Here is an 11,231-nt window from a genome sequence, read left to right as displayed (position 1 = left end):
AGGGAAGGGAAGGGAAGGGAAGGGAAGGGAAGGGAAGGGAAGGGAAGGAAAGGAAAGGAAAGGAAAGGAAAGGAAAGGAAAGGAAAGGAAAGGAAAGGGCTCCTGTTGCTGAGCATCAAACCTGCATCCCTCTCGGGGTTCCAGGACATCAGTCAGAGGGGCAGGGTTGGTGGTGTGTGTACCCAGAAGGAACCCCTCCCTCCTTGTGAGCCCCCAGGGGCCATGGGCTGAGGGGACCCAGCTGTCCCCTTCCCCAGTAGAATGTGAGCCAGTCCCTGGTCCACAAGCCGCGGGGCTGGGGATGATTCAGAGGCCGGTGCCTGCGACACGAATGCAATTAGATCTAATGGGACGGAGCCCTTTCTTCTGCAGCTTGGCGCCCACCCCACCTCCCTCAGGCACAGCAGGCAGGAGAGGGCGGGATCCATGGGAGGTGGGAGGTGGGGGACCCGGAGGGGCTTTGACGTCAGCTTGGCCTTTAAGAAGCCGCCCGCCAAGGGCTGTGGAGAGAGAGCCCCGGACCACTACACCGCACCATGCCCACCCCCAGTGCTGCCGCCGCTGCTGCTGCGCCACAGCCCAAGGGCTTCCGAAGGGCTGTCTCTGAGCTGGATGCCAAGCAGGCCGAGGCTATCATGGTAAGGGGGCACACTGGCACCCCTGGGCCAGTGTGCGCCAGGTACCCAGGAGCCCACCTGGAGTCGGCAGGGTTGGTGTATGTCAGGCCCCAGGGGTGCCCCGTGCCCTGCTGTGTGTGTGTCACTTCTGTGTTCCGCAGTGCTCTGGGAGATGGTGCCTGTCCCCTGGGCCAACCTCTGGGGTTTGTGCGGGTTGCTGTGTGTCTTGCTTTGGGAATCAGGAAAAAGACTCCCCTTGGGCGTCCTGAAAGGGAGCTCTGTGATGAAGACGGTGTGTGCTCGCAGTCAGCCAGGGCCCCTCTCCACCATGTCCTGTCCATGCAGCCACACTGGTCTACACCCACTGCCTTCTGTACCCAGCTGCCTTTATCAGCCCCGGGGGAGCCACTCCAACCTCCCTGGCCCAGAGACAGCCTGTGGCAGTGTCCAGCAAAGCAGGAGCAGGCCAGGCTCTGTTGTGCCGAGGGTCCTATGGCTCTGTGGTGACTTCTGCCCCTTCTTCTCCTCTCCCCGAGCCCCAAGTACAGGCGACGTGTGGGGCAGGACACTGAGCTGAACACTCTGCTGGATTGGACAACTGCGTCTCAGTCCCCAAGGGAAGCTTAGTTCTGCCTCTGGGCCCAGAGCAATGGCTCCCCACACAACCAGGAGGGGCTGGTGTTTGTCGACCTTAATGGAGGAAGCTTAATCTCCAGTCACGTTTCAGGGACAATATGGTGTCAAAAGGCCCCATCCTCCCAGTGCCAAATCAGATTCCTCCCCTAGGGAGGCCCTGTCCCTCCCAGCCTACAGAGTTCTTTTGGGCCAGAGCAATGGCTCTGGTTCTGTCTACACCATCCACCCAACAGCAGGAGGGGTTCTGGAGGGCTCTGTTCCTCCTTCCACTTCCAGGATCCCAGAACCATGAGAGGGGTTTGTTCTTTTTTACCAAGGAACCAGGGACCCAAGACCTTTTTGGAATCTCAGGTCCAAGGCTGAGACTTGACCCCTTCTCACTCTAAGCCTGGGAGGGCTCTGGGGTTGGGAGGATTGAACATGTAAACCTGTGGGAGAGACAGATGGCCAGCAGAGGCTACCAGAGGCCACACAGGCCCCAAGCTCTGATGGAGTATGTAAGGGAGGCCTTGCCCCTACACCTCACAAAGGGGACCAGGAGGACACTCCCTCCCCTCTGCCCACCCTGATCTACAGAGACCTCCTGTGCTCTGGCCTCCCAGGGGCCCTGACTGCCATCCCTCTGTCCTTCTGTGGGCACAGGAGAGGCAGCTCCCCCATGTCTAATCCAGTTAAGGCCAGGCTTGGGGACAGGTGACACAGAACGTCTGCCTTGGGAGGCAGCTGGCCAGGCGCCTCGGCCCCTCACTCTACATGGCTTCCAGTGCCTTCCCATCAGCCATCCACCACCCCTTCCATCAGGGCCTGCACGCAGCACCCTGGAGAGGCCCAGCAGTGTGCCCATGTCCTGCCCTGTGAGCCACCAAGCAGCCTGTCTGGACCCTGAGGGCATCAGTGAGGAAACTGCAACACATCCCTGTCCCCCCTGTCCCCACAGTCCCCTCGGTTCATCGGGCGTCGGCAGAGCCTCATTGAGGATGCTCGCAAGGAACGGGAGGCAGCTGAGGCAGCAGCAGCAGCAGCAGTGGCCTCCTCAGAGCCTGGGGACCCCCTGGAGGCCGTGACATTCAAAGAACAGGAGGGGAGAGCCATGCTGAACCTTCTCTTCTCCCTTCGGGGCTCCAAGCCCTCTCCACTATCCCGGGCTGTCAAGGTGTTTGAGGTGAGTGCATGGACTGCCTCAGGGCTATGGGGCAAGTGTGTCCTCACCATGTGTGGGTCCTAACCTCTCCACGGCAGAAATGTAGCTACCCAGGGTCACTAGGAGATGAGGGTCCCAGAGCCTGGGTGAGATCCCACCCCAGCTCTCCCACGACAGCTACACACCTGGGGCAGAGGAGGGGTACAGCCACGTGGGAAGCTGGGTACTGCTGAGGCACAGCAGCTGAGATGACAGCTGGTCACATTACTTCCTGGGTGGGTGACCTCCTGGCTACTGGGAGAATCTCCCAGGTGACATTAGAGCCAGACTCCTTTGAGCTCCCAGAGCTGGCTGGGTGGCCCGAGGGTCCTGTTGCTCAGCAGCATGAAGTCGTGGTGGAATGACCACTGCCTAGCAGTCCCTGATGAGTACTTTGGACACAGGTCACCCCACCAGCCCTAGTGTGGCCTGTGGGCCCAGATGAGGCCATCAGGGAGGACTGGGAGTCAGGCTGCATAGACACAGCCTTAGGACCTGCAGACAGAACTGCCCTTAAGGGGAACAAGGGCACAGCTGGATGGCTCCCTGGTGGACATATGAGACAAAACCAGGTCTGCCAGAGGCAAACTCGGACCTAGCAACAGGAGCCTGCTGGGACTCTGAAAGATGGCGGTGCTGTCACAGCTGCAGAAGCCAAGGGCAGAGCCTGGCAAGTTGACCAAGCGAGACTTCATTTTTTTTCTCACTCTCTCTTCTCGCTGCTTTTTCCCCAAAGACATTTGAAGCCAAAATCCACCACCTGGAGACCCGTCCAGCCCCCAGGCCACGGGCAGGTGGCCCACACCTGGAATACTTTGTACGCTTTGAGGTGCCCAGTGGGGACCTGCCCGCCCTGCTCAGCTCTGTGCGTCGGGTGTCAGATGATGTGCGCAGTCCCAGGGAGGACAAGGGTGAGCCCTACATTCTGTCCCTGAGTGCAGTCCAGGGTGGGGGAGCCACCAGATGACCCCGGACCTAGTGAGCAGAGGCTCCTGCAGAGGAGAACACTTAAGTGACCTCACAGCCCTGGCCTCTGCCTAGGCTGGCCCTGCCCCTCCTCTGGTTCTGCTCCATGGCCTCTTCTGGGCCTGAACCACCTCTAGGATCCTGGTGGCTTCTAGGAAGGGGCAGGCTGTGTCCGAGGTAAGCAGCAATGGAGACCACACTCATCTGACTCCTCTTGCTCTGTCCTCTGGAAAGTTCCCTGGTTCCCACGAAAGGTGTCAGAGCTGGATAAGTGCCACCACCTGGTCACCAAGTTTGACCCTGACCTGGACCTGGACCATCCGGTGAGCCTGTGTCCCTGCCCTGTGTCCCTCCAAGTCACCCTGGTCAGCTCATCTGGGCAGGAGAGGGCAAGAAAGCCTCCTCATTGGGTGCCTGTCCCTCTGCCATCAGGGCTTCTCAGACCAGGTGTACCGCCAGCGCAGGAAGCTGATTGCCGAGATCGCCTTCCAGTACAAGCAGTAAGGGTCACCCACGCAGGGGCCCTGTTCTGTGGCCTCACACCAATGGGAGGTGGGGGACAGGAAAGGAGGCTGGAGGGGAGAGGCCATCTTTCCACCTACATCATCACTCCCTGCTGCTTCTGCCCACTGGGCTCTAGCCTCCTCCCAGCAGCTTTGCCTCATGGGCTGCATCCATCCGGCACAGAGGGGGGCTCTGACATTGCCCCCGGCACAGCTAGGGATACTAAGGCACAGAGAGGCTGAGCAACCTGCAAAGCCCACTCAGCCAGTCCTAGGCACAGCCAGCCCAGAGGGTACCCCACCTATCCCCCACCCCAAAGGCCTCAGTCCTGGCTGGCCAGGCTCTAAGCAAGCAGGGCTCCCTCCGTTCTTGTACTCTGCTCCCAAGGGGTGGGGACTGTGACTGACCACGAACCCTCCACAGAGGCGAGCCGATTCCCCAGGTGGAGTACACAGCTGAAGAGACTGCAACCTGGTGAGATCCATGACAGCCAGCTGGGGCAGGGTGGGGCTGGGCAGGGGAATCGCTGTGCAGGAGCAGCCTCCAGACACTAAAGCCAGGTGGGAGCGGGGCCCCTGAGGCTCAGATACCCCCAGGGATGCCCTCACCGCCCCCTGCAGTCTCCCATGCCACCAGCATCCTCCCAAGGCAGTGAATGGGGCCAGGGACAGTGGGAACGAATGGGGTTGGGGCACGGGGCCATCTGGCAGGCCCTGAAGCCTTGGCCCACAGGAAAGAGGTCTACACCACGCTGAAGGGCCTCTATGCCACCCACGCCTGCCGGGAGCACCTGGAGGCCTTCCAGCTGCTTGAGCGCTTCTGTGGCTACCGTGAGGACAGCATCCCACAGCTGGAGGATGTGTCACGGTTCCTGAAGGGTACAGGACAGAGGAGAGGGTGTGGGCAGGGAGGGACAGGGAAGGCATCAGCCCGTGGGACGTCCCTCCCTGGCACCTCTCCACCCTGACACTAGGGCCCTTTGCAGAGCGGACTGGCTTCCAGCTGCGGCCCGTGGCTGGTCTGCTGTCTGCACGGGACTTCCTGGCCAGCCTGGCCTTCCGTGTGTTCCAGTGCACCCAGTACATCCGCCACGCCTCCTCGCCCATGCACTCGCCTGAGCCGTGAGTGGCCCTGTGGCAGGGTAGCTATGCAATGGGGAGCAGTGGCACAGAGGTCCCCGGGGAGGTCGGGGGGAGGGGCAGGCCCGCGGCCCCCAGGCCTTTCCTCTCTCTGCCTCACACAGGGATTGCTGCCACGAGCTGTTGGGGCACGTACCCATGCTAGCTGACCGTACGTTCGCCCAGTTCTCCCAGGTGGGTCTGGGCCTCAGGCCAGGAGCTAAATCATTCAGGGGCTTTGCTGGCCAAGGGCTGCTGGGGCCAACAAGCCAGCAATGTGCTTTGTCAACTGGGGAGCTTGTGCCGGAGTGGACAGTGTCCTCGCAGCACCTGAGACTGAAAGGTGAAGGCGCCCTGGGGAGCTCCCCATCCACGGAGAGGAGGAGGCTTAGTGCTTCCTTGGGCCCCATCTTCAAGGTAGAGGTGCTAGTGCCTGTGCTGCCACCTGCTGGATTATCTGAGAACAGAGTGCTCCTACCTTTGGTTGTGGTGAGGGGCTGTGTGGGGGGATCTCTAGAGGAGCAGTTGACACTCCCATTGAATCCAGCACTGGGCTGAGTTCACTTTTCAGCCTTCTGTTCCCTCCACAGGACATTGGCCTCGCATCCTTGGGGGCCTCGGATGAGGAAATTGAAAAGTTATCCACGGTGGGTTTCTTCCTCAGCCAGGGTCAGAAAGAGGGAATGGTCAGGGCCCCTGTTCTGCCCAGAACCCCCTTCTGTCCCAGCCCTACCAGGGCCTGGGTTGCCATGGGGTGGAGTCTTGATCAGCCAGTGAGGGCTGTGGCAATGGCGGCCCTCTCACCTATTTGCCCCACTACCCTGACAGCTGTACTGGTTCACGGTGGAGTTTGGGCTCTGCAAACAGAATGGAGAGTTGAAGGCCTATGGCGCTGGGTTGCTGTCCTCCTACGGGGAGCTCCTGGTGAGACCCCAACAGCGGAGGACTGGGCCATGGTGTGGGAGGGGACCAGAAGCCTAAGTAGTGGGACCCCTCCGCCTGGCCTCCTAGATTTAAGTTCTCCTTGAAGAAAGCTTGTCTGCCAGTCCCCACTCCATGCTATCCCAAGGCCTTGTATGGACATGCAGGGGGGCTTGGAGTGGGCCCCCACCCAGAGCCAGTGTGCAGTCAGGCCATAGTACCCATTCTTTTGTGCCCTGGGGTATGGTGACTGCATGACCCTGGTGACTTCCTGCCAGCATTCCCTGTCTGAGGAGCCTGAGATCCGGGCCTTTGACCCCGATGCTGCTGCTGTCCAGCCCTACCAAGACCAGACCTACCAGCCCGTGTACTTCGTGTCAGAGAGCTTCAGTGATGCAAAGGAGAAGCTCAGGTGGGGATGAGCTCCCTGCCCTGTCTGCAAGCTGTCTGAGTGAGGCTTTCACCCCACCTGGGCACCCATTTCCTGGAGGATAGACCACCATTAGTCATAACACTCAGTTCACAGCTCACACACCTTCCCAGAGAAGGTCCCCAGAAGGTCTGAGCAGAGCGAGGCTGTGGGGCTGGGGCTTCAACATGGTCAGGTCAAGAGTGGGTCAAGGCCAGATCAAGACCATTTGGTAGAGCCTGAGCTGCTTAGGGACACTCGGAACCTTCCCAGGCCCTTGCCCCTGAGCACTCTGGGCTTCAGGTGGGATGGAGACAGGTCAGGTAGAACAAGAGGGAATGGGTGTGAGGGCTGGGAGGGGGGGTGAGCATGGAGGAAGATGGAATTTCCCAGGGTTGGAGCTGCAGTGACTGGAGGGGCCCAACAGGGGGCAGCAGAGCCTTGTAGGCACATCCTGGTAAAGGGTCTCTCTTTCCTTCCAGGACAGTTTGACCCAGAGAAAACTGAGGACAGGGCTGTGCCTGAAGAGAGGGAGGGAGCCTATACACAAGCTTAGGGAGCCTCAGAGCACATAGTCCTCCTGAGTAGGAGCCAGGGCAGCTGAAGAAGGGGCAACCAGCTGAGCTCTGCTTGGAAAAGGTCTGAAGGAGGCCTAGACAGATAAGTGTTAGGAGCTCAGGTCACCCAGAAGTCACTCAGCCCTGACCTCTGGCTGGCTTGAGGCTGCAGACCCTGCCTCCAGCTGCTGGCCCTGCCCCTTCCATGTCCCCATGGGGTGAATGCAGGTCTACGCCGGCTTCCTCCCCTAGGGGCTACGCCTCTCGAATCCAGCGCCCTTTCTCTGTGAAGTTTGACCCCTACACACTGGCCGTGGATGTGCTGGACAGCCCTCACACCATCCGGCGCTCCCTGGAGGACGTCCAGGACGAGCTGCACACCCTAGTCCATGCGCTGAGTGCCATCAGCTAGATGCAAGGCGCATGGGCCTACAGGTCCCAGGGGTCTGCCCTGGAGTCTCCTGCCCCTTCCCCAACCTGCTTGGCTCCTGTCCTGCCCCAGAGCCCAGGCCCACATAAAGGCTGGGTCCGGGGCACTCCCGGCTGGTGAATGGCCCTGCGCCCTTCCACCCTCCGCCCCCTGGGCCCCTGCTGAGCTTCCCTGCTGCTTCTAGCACTGCAACTGGTGTGTGTGCCTGTAAGGTCCTGTACTGCTGCCGCGTGAGCCCCCAGGCCACCGGCTGGCCTCACGCTGCCTTCCTTACCCTATACTCTCCACCATGCTGTTCACTGACTCAATAAAAGAAAGAAAGACTTCTGAGTGTTTGCTTGGCCTTTGCACTATGCCACAGGGATGGGCCCTGCCCTGACACCTGCCCAGCCTCGCTTGGAGAGTCCCCTGCCTCCTTCCAGGTGGAGCCCCCAGCCTCATTTCCTTGTTACCTAAAGGTGTCTCCCAACTCTGAGCCCCCCAACAGCCCCAGATGGCTAGAGAAGGCTCTGGCTGAACTATCCTCCATGGGAGCAGCACCATGGTGGGGACAGGGAGTAGGGGGAAGGCCTTCCTAGGCCTTTGTGGGAGCAGGGAGAATCTGATAAGTTCCAGGGGGCAGCAGAGCCAGGGACGGAGGAAGGGGACAAGACAGCTCCTCTGTCCCCCTCCCCCCACCCCACCCAGAGCAGAGTCCCAGAACTGAGAGGGGCCTCTGTGTGCTCCCGTGTCAACGGAAAGAGCTCGGCTGGAGAGGCTCCCAGGCAAGCCTTCTAGGCCTCTGTCTCTAGAAAAGCAAGTGAGGGGTTGGAGGGCGGGCTGCCCCTCTACTTCAGCTCCCTAGAGGAACTTGGTAGATCCCCAGGCCTCATCGGCCAACCCTCTTCCCAACCTGCTTCTGGCCTTGTAAAGCATGGGCCAGGCTTCCTGCAGGCGCCCAGCTCTGAACTTCCTGTGGTGGGTGGTACTCCAGCCAGGGCACTAGGCCTTGCTCCAGGTGCTGCGCCAGATCCGCAGCATCCCTGGCTCTGAGCTCTGAGCAGAATGCTGGGAAAGCCCTGATCCTTCCTCCAGCCCTGGACAAGGCCCCAGGCCTCCTTGGCTTCTGTCTTTCCCTCGGCTGTTCCTTGACACCTCCCAGTGTCCACATTCCTTCACCACAGGAGCCATTGCTTAAGGGCTGCGAGACACATCAGGTGCAGGGAGGCCTTCAGCCCCAGGGAGACCTGGGAGAGGACATGAGTCCCATCAAGATTCTGTCATAGGCTGTGAGCCCCACTGTGACCATGGGGGAGGCCCTGGGCCCCTTGGGACCCTTAGCTTCTGATTAAGCCCTGTTGAGACACTAGGAAAACCCTTGAGTGTTTTCCTGACGAACACCTTAAGCCCCAGTGAGGCTTTGGCAAGGGCCGTGAGCCTTACTAATGGACAGCCATGACCCCAGAGAAACCCTGAGAAAGGACCAGCCCTTCACTGAGACCCTAGAACAAATCATGACATCCACTGAGGCCTTGGCATGTCCAGGCCATAGCTCCCACTGAGAAGCTGGGGCAACCTCCAAGTCCACTGAGACCTACGGGCTCTCTGGGGACTCTGCAGGAGGCCTTAAGCCCTTCTGAGACTGAGCAAAGCGCTGAGGCCTCTGAAGACCCTGGGGAAAGCTGAGAGCCCTACTGAGACACTGAGGAAGGCTGTGAACCTTGTCGTAACCATGGAGATGGTCAGGCTTTGAGCTCCACTGAGACTGAAAGGAGGGCTCTGGGAACCACTGAGGCCAGGGGTAAAGCCTGTCACCACCCCACTGACCCACAGAGGAAGGCCTTAAGCCCCTTTTACAACCTGAAACCTGGGAGGAGTCCCTGACACCGCTGAAAACCTAGTAATGAGGGAGATTCCTTCTAAGACTCTGATGACGCCAGGCACCTGATTAAGCCCTGTTCAAGCCTGGGCTGAGGCCCTAGGGATGGCCATGGGTCCCTGTAAGACTCTAGGCAAGGCAGCAAACTGCACTGATGCCCAACAGAAGGTTTTATGCTCCATCGAGACCCCAGGCTAAGCTGTGAGAGCAACTGGAACTCTAGGCATGTCCGGGAGCCCCATGGATACACTGGGATGGGCTGTGACCCCTGCTGAGACCCCAGAGCCCTTCAGCTCCTCTGAGACCCATGACAAGATTGTGGACCTCATGATGGTTCTGTGGTAGACTGAGCCCATGGAGACTCTGGGAAACCCTGAGTTCCGGGACCCCTGGGTGAAGCTGTGGGCCCCATTCAAAGCCTGGGTAAGGGGGAAGACCAGAGAGACCTGGATCAGGGGCCTGGGCCTCGCTGAGATCCTATAGAGAGCCAGGAACCCCACTGTGGCCTCCAGGAGACTAAGCTCCCCCCCCCGCCCCCACTGTGAGCCTTATGCACACCTGGGTGAGGCTGAGTGAGGCCTTATTCCTTATGGAGAAGTCACAGCCCCACTGAGGCTAGGGGAAGGCATTAAGCCCCTTGAGAAAGCAGGACAGTCTCTGAGTGTCCCTGACTCTAAGGGTGGTTTTAGACCCCGCTGAGACCTGAGGGGGAGCCCAGGTGCCATCAGGCAGCTGGGCAGGGGCCTGATCTTCACGAAGATGCTAGAAAGAGTCACAGCCCATTGAGCCTTTGGTGAAATCTGGGCCCACTGAAAAACTGAGCAGTGTTGCAAACCACCATGAGACCCTGGGGGAAGGTATGAAAGCCTAGGAAAGGACCCTCAGCCCCGCTGAGACCCCAAGGGAAGCCTTGAGCCATACGGGACCCTAAGGAAGCCTTGAGGCCTATTAATGTCCTGGATGGCATCATAGGTTCTCTGAGACTTTAGAGCCTGAGACAGACGGCTGAGGCCGTCCCTGCCACCAGCCTATGAGAAGGCCCTGAGCACCCCACTGAGAGCCTGGGGAATAATGTGAGTCTCTTTAAGTCTTGGGGTGAGCTGGGCATGGTGGTGCACACCTGTAATTCTAGCACTCTGGGAGGCTGAGTGAGGAACACAAGCTTGAAACCAGCCCGAGTGACTGTTTTAGTTACGTCTCTCCTTGCTGAGACAAAACACCCAGCATCCCAAGTTAAAGGAGGACAGCTTTATTTCAGCTTACCGTTTGTAGAGGTTTCAGTCCACAGTTGGCTGGCTCCAAGGCAGGGTGGCCTGGCAGAGGGGCATCATGGAGGAGAAGCAGCTCATGTCAGGCCGAAGGCAGAAGGCAGCAAAACAGTAGCATTAGCATTAGCATTAGCATTAGCATTAGCAGCAGCAGCAGCAGCAGCAGCAGCAGCAGCAGCAGCAGCAGCAGCAGCAGCAAGCCTGCCTTTGTATTTCATCCAGGCCATCCAGTGTGTGGGTGGCGGCAACCATGCCCAGGGTAGGGATTTGTTTCTTTTTTTCCTTTTTTTGGCTGGCTCAGGCTGCCTTAAGTGTGGGTCTGGAGCTGGGGATCGAACTGAGGCATTTGCATAAGCAGGGAGGCTGGGGCACTCTTAATCCCAGTATCATACATGGACTCCTAGTGTGACACATCCTAGATCCAGCCACTTCTTTAAAAACCTCCTCTGACCCTATGAGCCTTTGGGGGACATGTAGGCACAAACTGTAACAGCAACTTAGCAAGTCCTTGTCAGGAGGGAAGGGGGGGGCGAGAGAGAGAGAGAGAGAGAGAGAGAGAGAGAGAGAGAGAGAGAGGAGAAAAAGGAGGAGGAGGAGGAGGACGAGGAAGACGAAGAGGAGGACGAGGACGAGGAGGAGGAAGACGAGGACAAGGAGGAGGAGGAGGAAGAGGAGGACAAGGAGGAGGAGGAGGAGAAGGAGGAGGAGGAAAGGGGCCGGGGAGATGGCTCAGTAGAATAAGAGTTTGCCTGGCAAGCGCAAGAGCC

The 11,231-nt window shown here is 59.4% G+C and overlaps 1 protein-coding gene across 1 annotated transcript; it reads left to right on the top strand.

Annotated features, from left to right (window-relative positions):
• The first annotated feature begins 523 nt into the window (after window positions 1-523).
• On the top strand, window positions 524-7,320 carry Th (tyrosine hydroxylase). Its single transcript, XM_004627085.3, has 13 exons — window positions 524-638; window positions 2,191-2,415; window positions 3,170-3,344; window positions 3,634-3,722; window positions 3,832-3,899; window positions 4,327-4,377; window positions 4,636-4,781; window positions 4,889-5,024; window positions 5,147-5,216; window positions 5,612-5,668; window positions 5,850-5,945; window positions 6,221-6,354; window positions 7,161-7,320. The coding sequence occupies exons 1-13, from the start codon at window positions 537-539 to the stop codon at window positions 7,318-7,320; spliced, it is 1,509 nt and encodes a 502-aa protein (XP_004627142.1). The 5' UTR covers window positions 524-536.
• Window positions 7,321-11,231: the final 3,911 nt, after the last annotated feature.

The sequence above is a fragment of the Octodon degus genome, unplaced genomic scaffold (genome assembly GCF_000260255.1).
Source record: "Octodon degus isolate 3935 unplaced genomic scaffold, OctDeg1.0 scaffold00018, whole genome shotgun sequence".
NCBI lineage: Eukaryota > Metazoa > Chordata > Mammalia > Rodentia > Octodontidae > Octodon > Octodon degus.
This window is presented reverse-complemented; position numbering and strand designations above follow the sequence as displayed.

What these genes read in the sequence shown, in the direction of transcription:
- Th (XM_004627085.3), top strand. Translation starts at nt 537, where the DNA reads ATGCCCACCCCCAGTGCTGCCGCCGCTGCTGCTGCGCCACAGCCCAAG. An exon ending in GCTGAAGAGACTGCAACCTG is followed by an intron (nt 4,378 to 4,635) that starts GTGAGATCCATG and finishes CTTGGCCCACAG; the next exon opens with GAAAGAGGTCTACACCACGC. An exon ending in CCCATGCACTCGCCTGAGCC is followed by an intron (nt 5,025 to 5,146) that starts GTGAGTGGCCCT and finishes TGCCTCACACAG; the next exon opens with GGATTGCTGCCACGAGCTGT.